Here is a 24,731-nt window from a genome sequence, read left to right as displayed (position 1 = left end):
CATGTTAGCTTGTTGATGAGGCTTTTCTGCCACGTCAGTAGCTCAGTCCTTATCCTTGATCAGTCCCTATACCACGTCAGACAGTTAACCCTTATCCCTTCGCCATGTCAGCCAAGTTGTCATGATTTTGTGCCACATCAACAATCTGAGACTAAGCCAATCCACATCGGATGCCACGTTAGCACACTGAAGGACTTGGCTGACACATTAGCGTTCAATCTACCGATCCAGCCAATTGGTCTACTGAACCTGTTCAATCTATCGTTCCGGTTGATTAGTCTACCGATTCTGTAAAACAAGGTTTAACATAGAATATAATAATAAAAAGCATGATTTTAACTTTGATAGTTACTTGACTGTCCAATCTCGACTTTAAAATTCAAGTGAATTCCTTAGTCGGACTGTCGCCTAAGGATATCTTCGTAAGAGGACTTGTCCTTACTCATTCTTCTTTTTGGAAGAACTACTCTACTCCATGAACTTATCTCAACTTACTGGTAGCTAAACTTTGGTCCTCCAGACCCGTTTGGTATTTCTCTGCTCAATATTCAATCACTTGACCTCTAAAATTTTTCTGACTTGACCTTCGGTCCTCACTGACCCATCAAGTCCTTCTTGTTAGATATTTAGTCCATTGAACCATCTAGACTTAGTCATGCCTAGTCACTGGTCCAACTGGCCTACTAGGACTTTCACTCGTTTAGTATTCAATCAACTTGACTTACTAGAATTTTCTTAGTTGAGCTACTTACACACTTGCTCAACATTGTTAGATTACAATTAAACTTAAATTTGATTTGTTAATATTAAAATTCAGATTCGATTATTTGGTGCTCCTTGCACTAACAATCTTCTCTTTTTTAATTATGACAATCAAATTTAAAGTTAAGAAAATATAAAACACTTAAGAAAATAATTTTCAAGAAGCTTTCAAAAAGCTTCCCTTAACTTAATTTATCCCCGTGAACTTAACATCCTTAAGATTTTGAAAATACTAAAAACACTTAACCTTTTTAAAACCAAGGCAAAAACCAAAGCAAAAACTTAGCTTTTAACCCATCCTCTTCCCTTTGACATAAATTAAAAAAATTACCTGGGAGACCAAAAAGATAAGCAATAGGCAATTTGGGTATTTAAAAATATTCCTAAAAGATTAATATTGAAGCAAGTTTGAAAATTTTAAAAAAGTTTTTTAAAAGAAAAAAAATTTAAAGGAAATTTTGAAAAAGATTCTTAAAAGAAAAAGGAAATTTTGAAGAAAAAAATTTTAAAAGGATTTTTTTTAAAAGATAGAAAAATTTTAAAAGAATTTTTGAAAAAGATAGAAAATTTTTAAAAGAATTTTTCAAAAAGATTTGTAAAAATTTAAAAAAATTGAAAAAGAGAAACATTTTAAAAGAATTATTAAAAAGATTTGTGAAAAATACCTTTTAAATCAAAAGGAAATTTTTGAAAAAAATTATTTCAACTTTCTACCCTTCTAGAATCCATTTTTTAAAAAAATGAATATTTAACAAGGATTTTAAAGCGTGTAATAAACCATTAATTATTGTGATGGAGGTGCAATGGATGATGCGTTCCCTTCTCGGATGGAGATCAAGAGTCAAGTGAAAATCAAGCCTAATATTGACTTGGCAGTATGAGTCAACATAACCCAAGGGAGTAGAACTCCACCCAAGTGAAGGTTGGGCAGACCCCCATAATTATCCCGACCTTCACGTCGTCTTGAACTTGGACCTCATCTCGGCCTTCGTGGCATCTTGGTCCTTGACCTCTACTTGGTTTCCAATGTTATTTTGGTCATCTTGGTCCCAAGTCCTATCCTAGACATGCTGTCTCGGCTATCTCGATTTCGAGTCCCATCTTGGACACACTATCTCGGCCACCTCGGTCCTGAGCCTCATTTCGGACATGCCGCCTCGGCCATCTCGGTCCCGAGTCCCATCTCGGATATGCCGTCTCGGCCATCTTGGTTCCGAGTCCCATTTTGGACACACTATCTCGGCCATCTCGGTCTTGAGTCCCATCTCGGACACACCATCTCGACCATCTCGATTCCGAGTCCTATCTCGGACACACTGTCTCGACTATCTCGGTCCTGAGTCCCATCATGGATATACCGTCTCAACTATTTCGGTCTCGAGTCCCATCTCGGACACACTATCTCGGCTATCTCGATCCTGATTCCCATCTCGGACACAACGTCTAGGCCATCTCAGTCACGAGTCCTATCTTGGACACACCGTCTTAGCCATCTCGGTCCTGAGTCCCATCTCGGATACATCGTCTCAGCCATCTTGGTCTCGAGTCCCATCTCGGGCACATCATCTCGGTCATCTCGATCCCAAGTCCTATCTCGGCCTCAAGGTTTGCGCCTCAGTCCTGGGCCCCACTTTTACATAGTCTGCGAACCCTCATCCTCTATGGACCCACTAATGGAGAACACGAATATTCTTGAGGACACACGGTAGCTTAAGAATAAGCAAGTGGTTACGAGGTTATCAGACCTAGTCCCCTCGGATACTATTTTTTCTGCATATAAGACCAAAAACAAATGGCTGTCGGATTTGGTCCTTTCGTAGGTTTCCATAATGGTACCATCCCATCTAATGTGGAGATGTTTTTAGATGACTATAAAAACCCTAAGCGAAGTCTTATAGGAGGTTTGACTCTCTGAACTCTTTTCTTTTTCATCTTCCTTGCTAAAGTAATCTTCCACTTTCGAAGAACTCTAATTTGAGCGTCGGAGTAGTCTGTCAGGACTCCTCGACACCAATTTAACCTCTTTCTAAAGTGTATTTTAAGTTTCCATCATCCTCCCCATCGAGCTCTTCTAGGAAGTCGCACATGTTGGACTGTTCGTTGATTTGTGGCTTGACCATCTATGGTGCTTTGCTGGAACAAATTGGCGTCGTCTGTGGGAAATCTGAGCTAAAATGTCGTGATGGTTAACATTAAAAGATTGACTGACAATCATGACTCAGTTGGGGAAAGATACCACGATGAGGTGATAACCATGACACCTACGGATCTAGATCAGTTGATCCGTAGGGCCGTGCAAGAGGCACTGTGACACCAATAACCTCTACAACCACAAACTGTTGGGATCCTCCATTCGTTAGCCGAAGCTCATCCGGTAAGTCAAGCTTTACCGCCTATCACCGAGGACGCAGCCCCGCCACGGGAGGATTCGCATGAATCTCAGAAGAAGAAACTCATTTCTCCAGAGAAGTCTTGGAGCAAGAATGACCTCCTCACTTCCGACAACTGCAAATAAACGAGTATACGAGGGCCACAGACCCAGAAGATCACTTGTACCATTTTGAGAATGTCTCCTTGTTGCATCGTTATATTGACAGAGTGAAGTGCCACGTTTTCTTGAACACCTTGTTAGGCTCTGCCCAAAAATGGTTTAAATGACTCCCCACTTCTTTCATTCATCGTTTTAGAGACTTTAAAGTCGTTTTCCTACACTAGTTTGCCAACAGCAAAAAATATTAAAAAATACATCTTAATTTGTTTACCTTGAAATAGAAGTCTCGGGGGACTTTGCGAGAATATCTTCAGCGATTCGATCGGGTTGTCTGGGACGTTTCGTCTACTCCTTCGGACATCCTCATCAGCGGTTTCACCCAAGGGTTGATGGAGGGAGACTTCTTTAGATACTTGGTAAAGAAGTCTCCTGGTAGTTACCAACAATTGTTGGAGTGAGCTGCAAAATACATTCATCTGGAGGAAACCCAGTTGGCCTGAAAGGTCGATGTCGTAACCACTCCTCGATTGAATAAGAAACCTGCCCCTTTTTCTCAAAAAATGAAGTCCCACCTAAGTTGCTTAACTACAAAAATGAGCGAGTCATTCAGGTGGTAGAGTTCGCTCCTCTTTTTATTGCAGGCTTGAGTTAACCTGAGAAAAAATCGGTTCGCTTCTGCAGATACCATTAATCCTACGCTCATGACACCCAGGAATGTCAACAATTGGGCCAAGAGGTCAGTCGCATCATAAATGAGCGGTAGGAGAGTAAGGAATCCTTATTCACCGCTACTCGACATGCTCCTATCAAGGATATCCAACGCGACGATCCCCGATGCCAACATTATCAACATGTGGTCGATCCGACCCCTCGAAGAGATCTAGAGCTCCCTCAATGTCCTTCTCCATGTCGGCTAGAGCAGCGGCGAGACACCCTAGAGCTGACCGCGACAGGCGAGATCAAGCATCAAGATGAACCTCGGGCTAAGCAGAGATTTGTCGGTCAGGACAGATAGGATAATGCCGCCTACCGAGGAGATATCAACATGATCTCGGGGGGCACAACAGATGGTGACTCCCACTGTGCTAAGAAAGCTCACGGACGATGATTAGAAACATATGGTTTTGAAGCCGACAAAAGTCAGGATGGAGGCTCTCTTATTCATTTTGGACTTCAAGATTTGGAGGGAGTAGCCACCTCCGCATGACGACGCCTTAGTGATCCAAGCCACTATTGTCAATTATAATGTGGCTAAGGTATTTGTTGATACGGAAAGCTCGGTCAATGTGTTGTACAAAGATGCTTTTGATTGGATGCATATCGATCAGTAAAAATTGCAACCTATGTCCACGACTCTGTTCGGATTCTCCGGACATGAGGTACAATCATTAGGGCAAATTAGTTTGCCTTTGTTCTTGGGGGAGGAATCCCTCAGGCGGACCTGAAGTGTCTGTTGGGATCGAGGCGTTCGCTAGAGGGGGGTGAATAGTATTTTTCGATCTTTCTCTGCGAGATAGTTAGCGGAAGCAAATAATAATAAGAAAGAAGAAGATCAAACGCTAACCCGTTCGATTTACTTGGTATCCACTTCAATGAGGTGACTAATCCAAGGATCCACATACACAACCGACGATTCAACTATGAAGAAACCTCCTTCTCAAAGCAAGCTTCGAAGGCGGAGAAACCTTTACAAACAGCTCTCTTCCTCGTACAGGATAAGTTTTTAGGTTTTGAGGAGGAAGATGGAGAGTTTTACAATATCAAAGAGCAATCAGAAAGGTGAGAGAAGCAAGTGTGTTTGTCTTCGACGTTGACTGCTCTTTTTATAAAATTCCATACATCAGTCGACTGCTCCTAAGGCCAGTCGACTGATGGACTTCAAACGGCTATTTAATACGTATTTAATTGGCCAGTTGTCACCCAACGGTAGTCTATCAGTCGACTGCTCCAACGCCAGTCGACTGATGCCAGTCGACTGCTTCACTCGACTGAACTCTCTGTTTGGCCCCAGTCGACTGAAGCTACCGTGTCAGTCGACTAATGCTTCTGAGTTCGCTTGTGTGTGCTTCTGATCAATCACCAGTCGACTGCTAGCAGGGCAAGTCGACTGCTCAAGCTGAAAGCTTCCCTTTCATCTTATTCTTCACCCCTTAGCCTTGGTGCAAGTCTTCAAACGCCTTCCATACGCCTTGTGCACTTCCTTGCACTAGCTTGAGACGTTCCCCTCGGCTTCGTCTTGCTAAGTTTTTCCTTGCCAAGAGGTCGCGCCTCCAGGACTTCATCCTTTGCCAAGAGGCCTCGCCTCCGGGACTTCACCTTTGCCAAGAGGCCGCGCCTCCGGAACTTCACCTTTGCCATGTCTTCCAACCTGGACTTTCCTGTGAACTTAAGTTACACATGTTAGATCACAAACATTGCCTAACTTAAACTGATTTAGCCAAACATTAAAATCTAAATCACTTGGGGCAAAATTGTACCAACAATCTCTCCCTTTTTTATGTTTAGCAAAAATCATTTTAAGTTAGGTCTTTAATACAATATGTATAATAACTTCAGTAATAATGCTCTAATCAGAGTTAATGTGTATTAATGAACGTCATAAAAGCTAAGCATGAATAAATAACCATGAATAAATAACCATGAATAATCATAAAAGTCTAATTTTACCATTTCATTCTCCCCCTTTTTGACATACAGCAAAAAGCAATATCATTCTCCCCCACACGATGCCATCCTCCTCCTGATCCTGCCGTCCAATCAAATCTGGCATCTGTCAGCTGTCAGATATCCCGCGTGCATTGCACCAGCACGTAGCTCCTTGCCGTCGCGTTCGCCTCCACCTCGCCAGCGGAGTACATCGACGGGCTGCCCCACGGGGCCTGCGCGATGCACCATGATCCCGCCGTAGACGCCTGATCGAACTCCGCAGGCATCGCCGCAGAAGGTGTGCTCGTCGGTGCCCATCTTGAGGAAGAAGAGCTGCCGCGAATACTTCAAGAACCACGACCCTCACCAAGTTGTAGCCTGAATGCCTCTTGTAGAGCAAAAGGAAAAACAGAATATCTAGGCAGAGAAGCTCATGTGGATAAGTGAGATTGGTCCTTCCTGGAATCCATCATCCTAGCGGTTCCACACGATTGGCTCCACAATCATCTATGAGAAGGTAAATTGAAAAGTTATAGTTGACCATGATGGAGGATGGTATTACCTCGGCTTCGTCGAAATTCAACCCTTTTCCACTTCAATAATTCTGTTCCATCGTAACCAACTCAACTATGCTCCGGAGACTGAATCCTTCCTATCAATAGGCTCTAAAGGAGGGATAGTGAAGAAGACCCAATTGACACGGTTTAGACTGAAGTATGATCAGGATTGGGTACAGGATGTGGGAGTTGGTCCTTAAGGACCAGGCAATAATAATCACCATCCTTAATGATCATGCGGATAGCAATACAAGCTTCTAGGTCAATACTGTTGCTACCCACGACATCCTAAGTCCGATTAAATCATAATTAAGGGCTAGGGCAATAGGAGTAACCAGTCCACCAATGACAACATTCTTCGTCGATGCTCTACCAACTTTAGTAAGGTGTCTAACTATATGTGTCAAGATTAACATTACATAACATGACCCACAAAAACATTTAACTCACTGTGACAAACTACTCCGTTACTATTTGCACATTCAAAAATAGTATGTGCCATAATAGGACGGTCTCTTTCACTCTAGAAGGATCATATCAATTCTCCTTGATAATTTCTGCTCAGAAATGACAAGTATTAAAACCATTGAGATCTCTTCTTTTGCCACCCCATGGTAGCTCATAACTTGAATTGAATTGCTCTAAGGTCAAATTTTGCTCTTCGTTAAATAGATGGAATGTAATATGACCTTCGTCACACCCCTCCCCTTGCAAAATATTTGCTTCTACATAACTCAGAAACTCTAGAGTGATTTTTATGTAGGTAGGGAATTTCATGTTCATGAAGGCGGATCCATTCTACCTGGTCTAACATCCAATAAATATCATCCCTAATTCCAAGTGTAGTCAAAACATGACTCCACAATATACGTATTTAGTTGGTTATCCTCTTGGAGATCATAAGTGGGGAAAGGAATGGAGGAACTTATGCAAAGCCAAATGAACAAAACCTCTTATGCAGGACAATATGAACACGCGCGTAAAGAGATTGTATTCCTCCAATACTACTTTTCCTACTCTAAAGCCCCTAGTTATACTATGGCTTCGATAGCCTTGGGAGTTATGGAACGATGACAAGGCATTCGAGCTCGTGGATTCAATGCTCTTTAACGAATGCCAAGCTAAGGAAGCCATGAAATGCATCCACATAGGTTTGTTGTGTGTTCAGAGTGAGTAAACAATCTCACTAATCTACCGTTAAAATAAAGAATTATTGGAATGCAATCAAAATTTCACATTGGAAATACATGAAAAAGATTTTAAGATTATAAGATGAAAAATATCTCATTAATACGAGACCTTTTAGGTAAAGCCTAAAAACAAAACCATGAGAATGTACACTCAAAGTGAACAATATCATACCGTTATAAAAATATATATGGATTCCATCTTATCAAACAGTGATATCATAGTTCTTAATAAAAAGTCTGTTGGGACTGTTAAGGGTACAGATCCGTACCAATAAAGAATCCGTTGGGACCATTAAATCCAAAAATAAAACCATGAAGACGTAGGTCCAAAGTGAACAAACAAAACTATGAAGACGTAGGTCCAAAGTGAACAATATCGTACCGTTATGAAAATATATATGGATTTCATCTTATCTAACAGTAATATCATAACTCCTAATAAAAAGTCTGTTGGGACCGTTAAGGGTACAGATCCGTACAGATCCGTTGAGATCCGTACCAATAAAGAGTCCGTTGACATTGTTAAACCCAAAAATAAAACCATGAGGGCATATGTCCAAAGTGAACAAACAAAATCATAAGAACGTGGATCTAAAATGAACAATATCGTACCATTGTAGAGATATATATAAATTCTATCGGATCTAATACAAATATAATCAACGATCAAATCGGAATAATAAAAACAACCCGAATGAGGAGGATCAAGATAACATATTTTACAGTAAACATTCAGTCAAAACAGATATTTTCTTTCTGAATTATCGACAAACAGCAGCTCTTCAAAACCATGGGAGAAATCAGGTACAGGCTCTTTCTCTGAAAGTGTAATCGTCTCCTTCGTCTTTCGCCCGTGTGATTGATTGGCTTCTATCTCCGGCCTCACGGAGGACATAGCAGCTGCTCCCTGAACACACTCAGCATGTCCGCGAACGTTACGATCCCCATGAGGCTGTAGTCGTCCTCGTCGACCACCCACAGGTAGCTCACACGGTGCGCCAGAGCCTGCACCATCGCCGCCACCAGCGAGCTCCCTGGGTGGCACACCTCCGGTTCCTCAGCCCGTCTGCCCGTGGAAAGGCACCTCGACCTCAGCCTCCTCAGCTGCTTTCCCCCCAGCTCGTCATCGGAGGAGGACGACGACGAGGTTGAGGAGGAGGAGGAGTTGGAAAGCGAGGATAACTCGTCTTCCATCAGCTCGAGCATCTCCTTCAAGCCTTTCTCCTTTAGCCTGGATTTGACGAGGCGGACAAGGGAGTCCGGCCGGGAGCCATAGTAATCGATGAACGACATGAGGTCGCCCACCGTGAGGGTGGCGATGCCAGCTGCCACCGCGACCGTCTCGTCGCAGGCACAAAGAGAGGCAGGGGAGATCTCACCCAGCAGTCGCCCATCGTCAGTGACGACGGCGACTGCGGTCTGGTCGGAGAGAGCTCGACGGATGAGGGGGACGAGGGCGAGGCCGGGCTCGTCGTGGCAGACCGTGAGGGCGTCGGCGGAGCGGACGAGACCGAGGGCGTCGATGGACAGGGTAGGAATGGGGGAGAAGTGGGCGATGGAGTTGAGGAAGTAGCGGACGAAGTCCTCGTGCGTCAGCCAGCAGAAATCGGCGACCGCACCGCCGGCGCCGCCATGGACGACCTTCTTCCTGCCGACTGAGCGGATGGAAACCACCAAGCTCTGCGCTCCGTCCAGGATCAGATCTAGGGCTTCCAGTATACTGCAATTCGATCCAAATCACAAAGCTGAAAACCCTAATCTTTGCTAATCAAATTGAGAAAGTAGTAAAAAAATTGGAGTTCGTTCAGATCCCTAAAAATTTCTACAAAAAACATCGAATCAAAAAATTTTCCCCCTTTCAACAAGAATAAAGAAAGAACCATTTAATTTTACCACGAGGTAAGAGAGATAAATGACCTAAAAAACCTTTCCAGTAAACGACAAAAGAGTACCTAAACTGTGGTTCGACGCGGCGGACAAGACCGCCACCGCCCACAGGAAGGAGGGCGGAGACGGGCCGCTCGAGCGCGACGGCCGGCGAAGCAAGGTTTCCTTCGGAGCAGAGGTAGCATATGACGTCAGCGACGCAAAGCTTTCCGGAGACAGTACTCCTCTTCTCCGGCGCGGTCCGATCGACGACAAGAACGGCAAGGTGGGGCTCGTCGCCTTTCCTGAGGGCGGCGAGGACGTCGCCTACGGTAGACGCGGAGGGAGGCAGAGATCTCACCGCCGGCTTCCCGATGCAGAGGTCCGACACCTCATTCGACACCAATCTCACTGCCATGCACTGGATAACCGAAACCTGAGGAAAGAGAAGAAACGAAGGGAGAGGTGGAGGAGGGAAAAGTGGGGAAGACGAGTGCTATAAATAGGGGCCGTCTGACTGGCTGTAGGAGAAGCTATCCGATTTATTATTATTATTATTTTTTAAATTTAAATATTTAATTTTTTGAATGATCAATCACGCATCACTTCATCGTAAATATTATATTATAAAATCATCTTTCCATAAAAAAATAATCTATAATATATTACAATTAAAAATTAATTTATAAATATTTGATTAATTAAGCAAATATTTTATCTTAATTAAATTTGGCCAAACAATTTTAATAAAGAAGGAAAATGTATTGCAAAAAGAAATAGCCGCCACAATTTCCATTTATTATTTTTCACATTCTGATATATTTACCGCAACTAATGGTATAAATATTAAAATAAAAAAAATCTACATCTATAAAGAATAAATAAATAAAATAATGAGAGAATGTGTCAAGCACTGAGCTTCTACGGTATTAATATCCTTAAGAAGAAAAAAATAATTTAAAATATATATATATATATAGGAGGAGTGTTTTTTTTTTCAATTATCATTTAATACACTATTTATTTTTTAATAATTTAGATATGGAATTTTAGACCCAATTAAATTTTGAAGACGGATAATGGTATAAATATTAAAATAAAAAATCTACATCTATAAAGAATAAATAAATAAATAATGAGAAGACGTATCAAGTATTGGGCTTCTAGAGCTTCTAGGTATTAATATCCTTGAGAAGGAATTTATATATATATATATAGATATGATATCCTGCGCGAGTTATTTACGCGATCCGTCCGCGACATCTGACGTGGCGAGAAGTTTCACTGTGCATCGTCCACCGCATCGTCCACCGTGGCCGCCGAAACGAAGGAAACCCTACAAAATCCCGCCTCTCTCAAATCGCGCGGCCAAACCTCAAAATCGCCACGCTTCCCTCTCCCTCGTCTGCTCTCCACGGTGATTCTGAGATCCCAAAATCGGCCTCCTACGCTCGAAAGCCTTCCCGATTCGCTCCGCTTCCTTTGTGGCCTGCGGAGTTTGTATCCCCGTCACCGTCGGCCCTCCTGCACGTCGTCCGTCGCTCAAACCCTAGCAGTCGTCTCGAGCGACGACGCCATCCTCTCTCCATCACAACCGACGTCGACCCTCCTTTGCCAAGTCCGCCTCCGCGCTCGGCGTCGCATCTCCTTCGCGGTCGCAGGCGGCTCGACCCTCCGGTGATCCTCTCTGCATCGCGCGAGGGAGGAAAGCGTATTCAGTCTACTACTGAGGGTCGAGATCTTGCGTCGACTGGTGGCTTAATGAAGGTCTTCTCCTCACTGACATCATTAGGGTTTATGGTTTACTTGTTGCTTCTTGGACTATGAGGAAGATACAGTGGACTACTTGTTGTAGACCAAAAATCCTGGATAGCGAGCTTCGAGTATCGATTAGCGAGCTTGCAGCAAAAATCTAGTGCCGTTGGATCATACTTCTCCAAATCCTGGATAGTTACTGTGCGATGAAGGATCACCAGGTTCTACTATGAATTTGATCAGCAAATAATCCACCTCCCAAAATCTTAATTTCTATTCAGAATTAACTGTTTTGATTGTAGGAGAGGAGTTCTACCATCGTCATATGATAGCGAGCTTCGAGTATCGATTAGCGAGCTTGCAGCAGAAATCTAGTGTCGTTGGATCATACTTCTCCAAATCCTGGATAGTTACTGTGCTATGAAGGATCACCAGGTTCTATTATGAATTTGATCAACAAATAATCCACCTCCCAAAATCTTAATTTCTATTCAGAATTAACTGTTTTGTTTGTAGGAGAGGAGTTCTACCATCGTCATTTAGAAAGTTCATCCTGTGAGCTTCCTAGAATATTTGCCATGGGCTCAGTCACTTGTGTATTCCAATGAGCTATTGATAAGCAAGATTCATTAACAAAGACAAGCTTGACTAAAAAGATTTCAAAGTTGCATGCAAGGTTTGTATATTGCTTAAAGGAGCTAGGAGCATGGCTAGCATTGAAGGTATGTGCTTCCAGATTATTTTTTCCTGCTCATAGCATTGTTTTAGAGATGATGGTTATTTTGGTACAGGCAGCAAAATCATTAACATGCAGTCATAACTATCTATTCTTTTGGGGTCAGAATGTAGATGAAGCTGGTGAGAATGCAATAAAAGCCTTTATTCAAGAGGTGTTTCAGGTATTTTTATCCTAGCTACCACAAGGTTTAAATTTTAATGTAATATTTCTAGATGCATATTTGATATTTCACAATTTATCTTGACCTGCTTCTCATGCCTTTACCAAATCCTACCATCAGTTTTAAGACACCATCAAGTAACCGCATGCATTCTCAAATAGTATACCACTTGTTAGGATCGGTTGAATAGCTAGAGGGGGGGTGAATAGCGTTTCTCGATTTTTCTTGATCTTTCTCTGCACAGAGATTAGCGGAAGCAAAAATATAAAAGAGAAAGACAGAGATCAACGCTAACCCGGTTTATTTTACTTGGTATCCACCTCCGCAGAGGTGACTAATCCAAGGATCCACACGCACGCACACACCCGATGCACTATGAATCTTCTCCTTCTCGAAAACTCGAAGGCGGAGAAACCTTTACACCTTTTTAGATCTCCTCAATATGATATGAAATATTGTCTAGGAGGAGAGGAATAAAGCAGAGAATAGAGAACACAAACGTTCTCAAAAGAAGCACAAAAGAATGAAAGAATAGCGAAGAAGATGAGTTGTTCTCGTGCAGGCTTCTTTTATAATCTCTGCAACATCAGTCGACTGCTGGCAGGGCCAGTCGACTGATGCCTTCAATCGGCAACAAAATCTCGCATTAAAGCGCATTAAATGCTTGCCAATTTTCTGCAACGTTCAAATAGCAGTCGACTGTCCAAGACCAGTCGACTGGCGACAGTCGACTAACCATAACACCAGTCGACTGACCAGTCGACTCCTGTCTTCCTCTGGCTCGACTGATCTTTCTGTGTGCGTCTGATTTATGAGCAGTCGACTGCTGGCAGGGCCAGTCGACTGGTGAAGCTGAAAAATCCCATTTCAGCTTCTCTTGACCTAGACCTCGGCCTTCAAACACCTCCCACAGCCTCATGCCTCCCTGCACTAGCCTGAGATGCTTCCATCAGCTTTGTCATGTCAAGTCTTTGCCAAGACCACCCTTGGACTTCTCCTTGCCAAGACCACCCTTGGACTTTTCCTTGCCAAGACCACCCTTGGACTTCTCCTTGCCAAGACCACCCTTGGACTTCTTCCAAGACCACCCTTGGACTTTTCCTTGCCAAGACCACCCTTGGACTTTTCCTTTGCCAAGACCACCCTTGGACTTTTCTTTGCCAAGACTACCCTTGGACTTTCCTTTGCCAAGACTACGCTTGGACTTTCCTGCAAACTTGCATCACACATGTTAGATCAACAAGAATTGCCTAACTTCAAACATAGTTTAGCCAAACATTGAAACTCAATGCACTTGGGGCAACTATTGCACCAACAAGCATCCACCTCGTGAAGGTTGGATGGAGGCATCACTCTGATTAAGAAGTAACTTGGAAGCGTGAGGATAGCATGCGCGCCAATATCCTCATCTGTTTTTCTCAGTCATCGACTTCCCTTAGTTACATTAATTTGGGGCCCAAATTTCTTTTAGTAGGGAAGGATGTTAGAATTTGTAAAAAAAAAACACCTGACGAAATCGCGATCGTGAGGGATGCAGTCTCCGCCTCCCTCAGACTGGAAATCGCGAGGATGCGATTTAAGGAGGTGAAAACCCTAACCTCCTCCCATTGCGAGCACCGCCCCCTATTTCTTTGCGTCGCAATCGCCGCCTGCAGCACCCGTGATGCCGCCTCTTTCCACCCACGATTGCTGTTGATCGTCGCCTGCAGCGCCCGCAACGCCGCCACTTTCTGCCCGCGATGCCACTGCCGACCACCTGCCACTCGCCCGTATGGAGACCTACGATTTCCCTTCATCCTCCTTCTCTTCTCTTCACTGCTCAACACCACCGCCGGTTGGTTCTAGCTCGTCGCATGGGGAAGACCAGTGCTGCCTTCGCAAGGGTGATCGGAGCTTGTCGTGAGTCGCCGATTGCGAGAGGCGATTTCTCCTCCGAGGCTTCGCGATTGAGAGCCTCGATTTATTGGACCAACGTCGCCTTTCTTTCTCACGGTAAAAGAAATCTCTTCTTTTTGGACTTGTTTTGTTTGCAGAAACAAGTTACTGCGTCGTTAGGGTTTCCATTACCTTCTGCGTGCTAGGTTTAGCCCAAAGAGTGTATAGAATAGGTTTAGATTTTGGGTTATTATTTTTATTGGGTAATATTTGATTATTTAAATTATTTTAATATTATATGTAGATACTGGTTCGAGTGGGGCACGTTGATCTGCTGACACTCGGAGCTTGGTAGGCATAAAAGTGGGCACATTCTGTCCTTTGACTCGTATATACCTTTGTGCATGAATAAATAGATTAAAATTGATTATGTATACTTATATACCTATTTTCAAGAAAGGGATTAAAGTGATATTTAAAATACTGAAACAGGGTTAAAATAATTAAATCATAAAAGGGTAAAAATAATTGATTTACTTCCTGCTCACACATGGAATTCATGTAGGGGTAATTAAAATGGAAAATGGTGTTTTTAAAATTTAATAGATACTCTGACTTACTCTGTCTATTGATATCTGTCATTACATTGCTTGATCTATTATATTCATTGCTGGTTAATATTTCTTTCTGTTGATACTTAGCTTTTACCTGTTGATACTTACCTTTATATGTAAACTCTGATTATGATACCTAAATGAATGAACAATATGTAATTTGATTTAAGTTGGTCGTTTAGACCAAATGGGAAGATACATACTGAGAATGTAACACTGATGATAATTGATGAAAAAGATATAACGTAAAATGAGATAAAAGAAAATGATAAATATTAAAAGGTGTTAATTAAGAGCTTAGTTTTTATACCAGAGTTTTACCAGAGTACTGGACCGTACACCTGAGGAGTGGTGGCGTGATGTAGCCCTCGGTCCAGAGCACTGACCGATCACATATTATTGTGGTAGAGCAGAGGCCACGGTCAGTGTTTATCTTGTCTTCCACCGGTGAGGGCTGTTAGCCCGTACGTTAGATAACGTATGCGACAGTATATTCTGAGGAGGCTGTTAGCCTACATATATATGAGTTATTACTACACTCTGATGATATCAGCTCCTGTTATGCACTTTTTAATTAATTATATAAATGTTGATACTGTTTATAATATTTGACCATATTGAGATTATAATGGTGATGATATAACTTGTTTAAATAATAAGGATTGATAATACTGGTGATGATATTTAATAATGATAATACCTGATTTCAGACAAAAATAAGAGAAGTTATTGATAAATACAGAGATACAGATATATATACATATATATTATGTATAAATGGAAAATGATATGAAGAAAACGAAATTACAATAATAAAATATGATCTATTCTATTTTCCTTGGCTTCTTAAATAAGATTAAATTCATGCACATCTTTTCTGATTATCCACTTAGCATTTGGCTAACTACCTGCATTCTTTGACTTCCAGATTTGCAGGCACAGATTTGATACTACCTTGATTCATTTCTTTAGAGTTGCTCAGAGACTTTGACGTAGAAAAATTTTGGTTTGGTTTATTTTGTTTGATGGTACTTTGTCATTTTTACATGTACAGGTGGTTGCCCGTGAGGTATAATAAATGGTTGAATAAACTCCTTTTTGGTTATTCTATCTAATAAAATATGGAGATGACTCTTTTATGTTATGTCTCTGTTATTGTATTGGTCCCTTTATTATATCATCACCGAGTGAGGTACCTCCTGATGTGCGGGAACGACAGCTTCGGGTCGTAATAAAGGATGGTATGATGAGACTTTGTATCGATTATAGACAACTGAATGCAGTAACTATAAAGAATAAATATCATATTCCACGTATCGACGATCTCTTTGATCAATTAAAGGGTGCTTGCATCTATTCCAAGATTGATTTGAGATCAGGATACCACTGGCTCAGAGTCAAGGAATTGGGCATTTAGAAGACAACTTTCAGAACACGTTATGACCATTATGAGTTTTGAGTGATGCCTGTTGGACTCACCAATGCCCCGACAGCTTTTATGGACTTAATGAATAGAGTATTTATGGGTTACTTAGATCGGTTCGTGATTGTTTTCATTGATGACATTCTAGTGTATTCAAGATCCGAAGATGAACATGAAGAACATTTGCGATTAGTGTTGGAGACTTTGCGTAAAGAACGTCTCTATGTAAAATTCAGTAAGCATGCATTTTGATTACCTTCCCTTTGTTGTCTTGGACACATAGTCTCTAGAGAAGGCATATTAGTGGACCCACAGAAAATTAAAGTAATAACTAAGTGGGAGACACCCAAGACAATATTAGAAGTTTGTAGCTTTCTGGATTTAGCGGGTTACTATCGTCGTTTCTTAGAGGGTTCTCCAAGATTGCAAGACCTTTGACTCAACTCATGAAAAAGGGAGTCAAATTTTCATGGAATGAAACTTAGAAGCTAGCTTTCAAGAACTCAAGTGAAGACTAGTGATTGCACCTATCCTTGTCATTCCCGCGGGGGAAGATGGATTTATGCTTTACACAGATGCGTCAATCCAAGGATCAGGGGTAGTTCTAATGCAACATGATTGAATAGTAGTTTACGCGTCCCGACACTTGAAAAATCATGATGAAAACTATTCAGTACACGAATTAAAGTTAGCAGCCATCATATTTGCTCTCAAAATGTGGAGACATATCTATATGGTATTACATTTGAAATTTACACCCATCATAAGTGTAAGATATGGGCCAACCCTAAAGCCTAGTTAACCAGCCCTAAACCCTAAGCCCAATTAGAATGGGTTAATTTTTGGTTCGGTTTAGTCGGTTCAGCCCAAACCCCGGTTCAGCTACAGACCGAACCCTTTTTCTCGCATGGTAACGCCTGCGTCTCCTTCATACAGGCGATTTCGTCGATTTCGTCGGCTAGGGAGCGCAGGAGAGAAGGAATAAAGAGGCGAGGCGGAGGGGGGTGTTTCCAGATCGCAAATCTCTCCCACTCGCGCTGCTTCCCTCTGTTCGCCGACTCACTGTTCGCCACTCCTCTTCTTCGTTCTTGGCAGCGCGATCCACCTCTCCTGGCATTGACGCCTGCAGCCCCCAACCGCCTATCGCTGTAGCCGAGCAGCCAACGCCACAGCCCCAATTGCCGCGATCTCTGGTCGCCACAGCCGAGAGAGCAGTCGACTTCTTCCCGAACAGGGAGCGCCGTCTCTCTCTCTCTCGAGTTCCAGAATCAAGAGGGCTGAAATCTAGGGTTTTTAAGGTTTCAATCGGAGGTAAGCATTGGATTCGTTGCTGGTTGAATTCGTGAGAAATTATCAGTTATGTTGCTTGATCAGATCTGTTGTTTGGATTTAGGTTTCGGTTGCTGAGGAGTTGGTAGAGTGGACAGCAGACTTGGGAGGCTTCAACCGAAACTTAGGTTGGATCTAAGGTTCTTGATTGAGGTAAAATCTGTTAGGGTTAACTAGTAGGAAGAATTTTAGCAAGAAAGCATAGATTGATCTCTATCATGTTCTGCAGAGATAGGTCTTGGTCATGGTCAAGGCTTAGCCATGATCCGTTGATCTTGATACCCGATCTGATTAGGTTGGATTAGGCTCATTTGTTGGGATCGGTGCATTCTCTAGAGGGGGATGAATAGCATTTTTTGGCTTCGGCGAGGGAGAGAACCGGCGAGGAAGAGCTTCGGCGAGGGAAGGAGAAAGTTCGCGTGGGAGAGAACTTTCTTCGGCGAGAGCTGTAGAAAGTTCGCGTGGGAGAAGAAAATGAAAGTTCGGATCTAGGGTTTTAGTGATTTTTTTGCGACGAAACTGACTTCGTCGCCAAATTGGCGACGAACAATCAAATTCGTCGCCAAATTCGGCGACGAATAAGGTATTCGTCGCCAATTTGGCGACGAATACCGGATTCGTCGCCAAGTTCGCATGGGAGAAGAAAAGAAAAGTTTGAATCTAGGGTTTTAGTGATTTTTTGCGACGAAATCGACGTCGTCGCCAAATTTGTTGCTAAATTGGCGACGAACTGCTTGTTCGTCGCCAATTTGGCGATGAACAATCAAATTAGTCGCCAACTTGGCGACGAATCGGTTATTCGTCGCCAACTCTGGCGACGAATCGGTTATTCGTCGCCAAATTGGCGATGAATCGGTTATTCGTCGCCAAGTTCACGTAGGAGAAGAAAAGAAAAGTTCAGATCTAGGGATTTAGTGAAGTTTTGCGACGAAAATAAATTCGTCGCTAATTTCAACGACGAATTTGGCGATTAACTTCTTATTCGTCCCCAATTTGGTGACAAACTTCTTGTTCGTTGCCAATTGGGGACGAAATTGGCGACGAATATATTTGTTGGGTCCAAAAGGATGTCCGTATCTCCACAATGGCATGATATTGTCCACTTTGGGCCTAAGCCCTCATGGCTTTGTTCTTGGGCTCTCCCCAAAAGGCCTCATGCCAATGGAGATACTTTCCATCCTTTTAACCCCATGATCTTTTCCATGTGCTTTAGATGTGGGACTATGTTTGCACCCTTGCAACCCAACAATCCCCCCCTCAAACAAAGGACCACAGGCCCCCCTGAATCCTCGACCCACCAGGACTTTTTCACCTAGCCGCAACTAGACTTTTGCCCCTCGGTCCACCCGACCTACTCTTTTAAGTATATTTCATTGTTCGTAACGAGAAAACTCATTAGTCATACAGCCTCGTATAAAAAATAAAAAATAAGAAATAAAAGAAGAATTGGATAACGAGTGTTAATTTCTATAATATTGCTTGTACTTTAAATACTTGTTGAAAAATAGACGCTAAACCTTTTCAGAGGTTGTGAACAAGTATTGCGACAGTACTCGTGGAGAAGGACAAAGTGATAGTCTTCTGTTATGAATGAACTCACATCTCTAAGCATCCGGATAACTCTCGAGAGGTTCCTGCGTCGTGACCAACTGCAGTTTCTCAATTTACTTCTTCATAAATAGTCGTGAGGTCGATCGTGTGAGACCGCTAAGATGACAGATTCCACCTTTTTGCAGAAGAAAAAAGGATCTTGAGAGGTTATACTTATACAATTAATAGGATATACAGTCAATTATCCATGACAAAGTTAAAATTAATTTTTATATCCATATAATATTTCAATGGCTAAAATGATAATATTACTTTTACAAACTAATTCATGCATTATTTATCCATTTTAATCATTAAAAAGCTATTAAATTGTTTTAAATATATATTAATAACTATTTAGTGGTTGAATTAATAATATAAAAGCACTGGTGTGTTTGTGAGAGTACAAAAATATTGTTAATTAGTGCAACCCCTAATCAAAATAATAGATTTTATTTTTGTTACTAAAATTAAAAGGTCATCCATCATATGAGCATCAATTTCTAATTAAAGTTAAATAAATGTCCCTTCAATAATTTTATCTAAAAAATAACCATTGATCAAGCATTGTTGTAACAACTATTGATAGCTACTACAATATATAAAAGTTATCGAGTAACTATTACAACATGTAGAAATTGCTCAGTAGCTGCTACGATAATATATTTATGATGAATTTAAGATTTAAAATTTATACCATATAAAAACTATACAATAACTGTTACAATGTATAAAAGCTAATGAGTAGCTGCTATACTATGTTTAGGGCGAGTTTAAGATTTAGGGATTTACATTATATAAAAGCTACCCAATAATTACTATAATGTGTACTACATAATTGACTACTACAATATGTTTAAGATAAGTTTAGAATTTAAGATTTATAATTTATAATTTGAATAATAATATATCAAAATATTATTTATCAATTTTATCAAAATTATTTAAACTTTATCAAAATCATTTTAAAATAATTATAGAAGTTATTATATAGCTATTATAATCATAAATTATAAATTCATCTTAAATATATTAGAGTAGTTATTGGATAATTTTTATACGTTGTAGTAGTTATTCATAAGCTTCTACATGTTCTAACAGCTATTTAAAAACTTCTACACATGTAAATCTTAAATTCTAAATCAGAAACTCGTCCTAAATATCTTAGGACAACAACGGAATAACTTCTATATATTATAGTAATTACTAATAGCTTCTATCCATCGTAATAATCATCAGTAGCTGCTATTACAAAACAATCAAGGATTATTTTTGAAACAAAATCACATGTACATTTGTTTTTTTAAATGTCCATTTAATGTTTCTCTCAAGGCGTCCTGCAGATTTTTTTACCTACTCCAAAAGAAAAACCAAACCAAGATCGGATGGTCCGCACATAATCCCACGACTGTGCAAGTGCGCGGCCCGCATAGGTTGCCTTCTGCAACTGTGGGGACCGATATCACCGCGAAGAGCTGGTCCGGAGTCCACGAATGGGGCGGTGAAGATATTCGCAGCCCCAGGTTCCATTCTTCTTCCACACCATACTCCAGGAGTTGTCTCCAATCGACCCGCCGCCCAAATCCATCGAGTCTTCAGGTACACCTCTTCTTTCTTTCCTCTTCTGTTTCTCTTACTGATCTCTTTCTGTTAAATTGGCCTCTCCCTTGCTGCTTTGTTGTTTTGAGTTCTTATGTTCATCAGTTTCTTAGCTTTTTTTTTTTGGGAGATCGCTATGAGAGTTTTGACTATGAGTATTGGGGAGAGAGAGAGTTTTTTCATCTGATTAGTTAGACGGCCTGTGAGAAATTGGGAATTTTATCTGCTGCGTCTTTCTTAGGGCTTTCTTCCGTTATGTTTGTATTACTTATGTATGATCGTTACGTAAAAATAAGGTCAACTTGGAAAATTGTGAGGCCTTTAGATGTTATCCAATTAATCGATTAGTAAGTTCAAAATAAAAAGGTGATAAATGTTATTACGACCAAAGGTCTAATCAAATTATAGTAGAGAAGTAGGCTCAGATTTTGTCATGGGCTGCTGATGCTGGGTAGACACCTATGAAAAAATAATTGAGATGTTGAGTCTTTTTAACAAATATGAATAACAAATATGAATGTCAGAAGAATATTATGATGGAGTTATATTCCAGTTAGTCAAGAGCAATGATAAATGCAGCAAAGAAGCTGGAAAAGTTAGTGAAAGTAGTGCCATTTACTACTCTCTTCTACAGAACAAATAAATTGTATATGGTGCAATGAAATAATGGGTTAGGCTTCATACTATTTTTAAGTTTATTGAGGAAAGTTTGTTTGGGCCACAAAAGTTATTACAATTAAGTAACTCCTTGTAAATCAGCATACTAGCGTAGCAGTTTTGACACTTTTGGTTGTTGAAAACAAGATGAATTAGTGCTTAAATGAACTTTAAAGTTTTCAATTATCATGGAAGTATAAGCATTCAAACTCAATTTTAGAATAAGTCATCTTTCTCCCTAATCTGTCCAGTTGCCAAAAAAGGCTTTGTTAGGCATCTTAACCTTGCACTTGCCATTAGGCTACCATTCAGTATCTTGTTTTTGCACTTGTGAGGCATTTTGTTAAAATTTATGCACTGGCATAAGTGTATTTTGCTTTTTTCACGTGTGTGGAATTCTGTTAAAATTTCTGCATTGGCATACGTATACAATATTTTGATTGACGCAGAAATTTAGCACTAGGTATTCTCAAGTTGGTGTGACAACATGAAAAATAATTAATAATAGTGTTTAATCTCCTTTTTGCAGGTAAATTACTTTTTTCCTACCTTGAAATGGACTGATTCATATCAGTTGCAGGTGATATAATATCCATAGATATTCATGGGATAACTTTGAATTTTTTTTGTAAAATCTGATTGCAAACTGGTAAATCAACGCATTATAAATCATAAGCTTTGCTAATAGTTTAAGCTTATGGAATCAAAATACATGGTATTAACACATACATTAAATTTGAATGTGTCTTTATTCAGTTAATCATCTTGTTCTTCCGTGTGCAAATTTCATATGTACTTGACCTCAAATTCTCTTTAAATTTAAACCATATTTATACCTAAATCCAGTTTGCTTGTGAATAGGATGCTAAAACTGTAAATTTGTTATTAGGTCCTTTCATAATAGCTTAGGCTGTTGGATGGGTCTTGATCAAATTTTATCAAAACTCATCCATATCATAAGGAGGATCAAGCTATAGTAAGAATGAGTGGGAAAAATAGATCTTTTAAGTATTAATAGATAACCAATTACACATACATATATATTAACATCTTTTTTGTTGTTTTGAAGTGAGCCATTCTGTTACCATACCTAGAATAGCCTACTTATGTTTTGCAACTTGGTCCCTCAGTTTGTGCTTTTTTTGTATTTTATTTTGATTTGTCTTCAGAGGAACATGTTATTTCTATTTATAGTTGCATTAGAATGCCGGGCATTTTACTCTTCCTATTTTGAATAGAAAGTGCCTGACCTTGACTTCTTCTTGCTTCTTTTTTTCTTTTCAGCCCTATTCTATTATATGAATTACATTTTTCCCTAAATGTCTCCATTTCTGTTGGTTTAGGAATGTTGGGACGATCAATGGCAGTTGGCGTATCTAGTTGCAAATACTCTGTATCATGCTCCCCATTGGTACCCTATTTTCTCCCTTAAATTTTAGACTTTGTATGACATGCTACTTCTCGCTTTTGGTTGCTTGCTATTCAAAACTTTTGCACAAAGTTATCTCTCTAAACATTAAAGTTTATCGCAATGATTGTTAGACTTCATTCATATGAACTATTGTTCAGTTTGTAAGAGCAAATTGAGGTAGGTAATGCCTTCAGAATGTCAAGAGTTATAGTAAGAATTATCTTTTCATCTTAATCCGAGTTTGCTTCATCTTAAAGATTATTTGTTTCACGCCGGCATCTGAATGTGACATGCGTATCTGCCTGTTAGAGGAATGAAGGTGCATCCATACTATAATTTGGTTGAAATAAATCATAAAAGATTTTATAAAAGATATGAATCATTTGTGTTGGCATAACAAACTTTTCAGATATTCTATACTTCATATCATAGTTTAAGACGTGATAACAAACTAGCACTATGCCTTGATTTAGATATGAAATCAATGGCTACTAATCACAGATCTGATCAAAGGGTTGAGATTTGTTTAAATCTTGATCCAAGACTCAGATCAAGATCAATGGCTGAGATCTACTCTCTATTAATTTAAATGGACTAGATATTTAACGGATGACTTAGATCTCCTTGGATCTTGAATGTACCGTTCAATTTGTTCTAGATTTGATCTCCTCATTTAAATCTAATTTTGAACTCAATTTGATTCGATCTGACTCGTATTCATGGTCCTTTGATTGTCTACAAAGATCACATTCAAATATTCAAATAATTTCACAAATAAAAGATAAATTATATTTAAGTTCAAAATGAATCCAATTCGTAAAATATAATATAATAAATACAAAATTAGACACGCAAACAAATCAAAAATATAAATATACGTATCAAAATCTTATATCAAAATGATGGTTATCAATAGGCAAGCAACTTAAATAAGTATGGACCCTTTTTATATTTTTTTATAAATTTATAATTTTAAAATATTTTTTTAATAATATAATTTTGAACTATGATAAATCGTTAATCGAAGTATAAATCAGTAATTTTGAATTGTGAATCATAATCATTTTGATTGTTTAAGGTTAAAGGTTGATTTATCATGAACCATCGCATCGTTAATTTTAAATCGTCGAATTATCAATTTCGAACTGTGATAGGATCTAACTGGCTGGGATCAGCTATAATCCAAATTACATCCGGTCCGGACCATTCGAACCAGACCAAGCTCAGTTTGAATAAATTGGCCTCGCGTTGGAACTGTGCACAGATAAATTTATTTATTTTTATAAATTTACTTCGTCGTAACTACAAGTTCATTCACCCTTCTTTACAAACTCCCCAAGTCCCATTAACATCAGCCACCGTTACGCATCTGCGGCCCCTCTCTTTACACTTGTCAGAACTTCATTGGTTACATTGCTCCCTCATGGCGCCTACAAATCGAGCGCCTCTTTGTCCGTGCTCCAGCAACGCGTTTTCTATTGACGGACAACGTACCACCCCTAATCAGGAGATCCAATTAGACACCGCCAAGTGTGATCCGTAAGTCTGTTCGGTATCCCTATCGCGCAGCGGATCTACTCCTCCTATTCGAATGGACAGCCATCGGCCTCTCAGATCACATACCGCACGTAGGATCACATCACACGGTCGAAATGACATCCATGCCCCGATCGCTTAGACCGGAAGGCACCTACCACCTTCTTACCCTTCTATCCATCACCAAGGAAACTGCGGGTCCCACTCCAGTAGCGTGCGTAGCCAGGGGGCGGCCAGGGCCTCCTGAGTCTCTTTTGGTCATTTAACCAAGACGGCCACGGTGTCGTGTGTTTCTTTGGACGGCCGGGATTCCAAGCTTCAAATTTTAAGATTACATGTGAAATGCGTAAAAGAGCAGAGCAGCAAGTGCAGTACTGTAAATCGTGGCAGAGGCTTATTATAGATCCATAAATAGTTTATTATTGTATAAAAAAATGTATTAAATAATAAGTGGTGCGAGAAGAGAAGAGAAGAGAGAGAGAGAGAGAGAGATAAATAATAATGATAATTCAGAAGAAAAATAAGAGGGGA

General features: G+C 40.3%; 1 protein-coding gene across 1 annotated transcript; it reads right to left on the bottom strand.

The window, feature by feature from the left end:
- Positions 1-8,377: 8,377 nt before the first annotated feature.
- On the bottom strand, positions 8,378-9,962 carry LOC141836313 (CBS domain-containing protein CBSX5-like). The gene is made up of 2 exons (XM_074723774.1): positions 9,599-9,962; positions 8,378-9,366 (listed from the first exon to the last, which is right to left on the bottom strand). Exons 1-2 carry the CDS (start codon positions 9,928-9,930, stop codon positions 8,529-8,531), a joined length of 1,170 nt encoding a protein of 389 aa, XP_074579875.1. The 5' UTR covers positions 9,931-9,962; the 3' UTR covers positions 8,378-8,528.
- Between the last annotated feature and the right edge of the window lie 14,769 nt (positions 9,963-24,731).

The sequence above is a fragment of the Curcuma longa genome, chromosome 10 (assembly GCF_044706935.1).
Source record: "Curcuma longa cultivar G26 ecotype Majalengka, Jawa Barat chromosome 10, ITB_CL_G26_1.1, whole genome shotgun sequence".
NCBI classification, from domain to species: Eukaryota; Viridiplantae; Streptophyta; class Magnoliopsida; order Zingiberales; family Zingiberaceae; genus Curcuma; species Curcuma longa.
The sequence above is the reverse complement of the archived record's forward strand: the minus strand, read 5'-3'. Positions and strand labels throughout refer to the sequence as shown.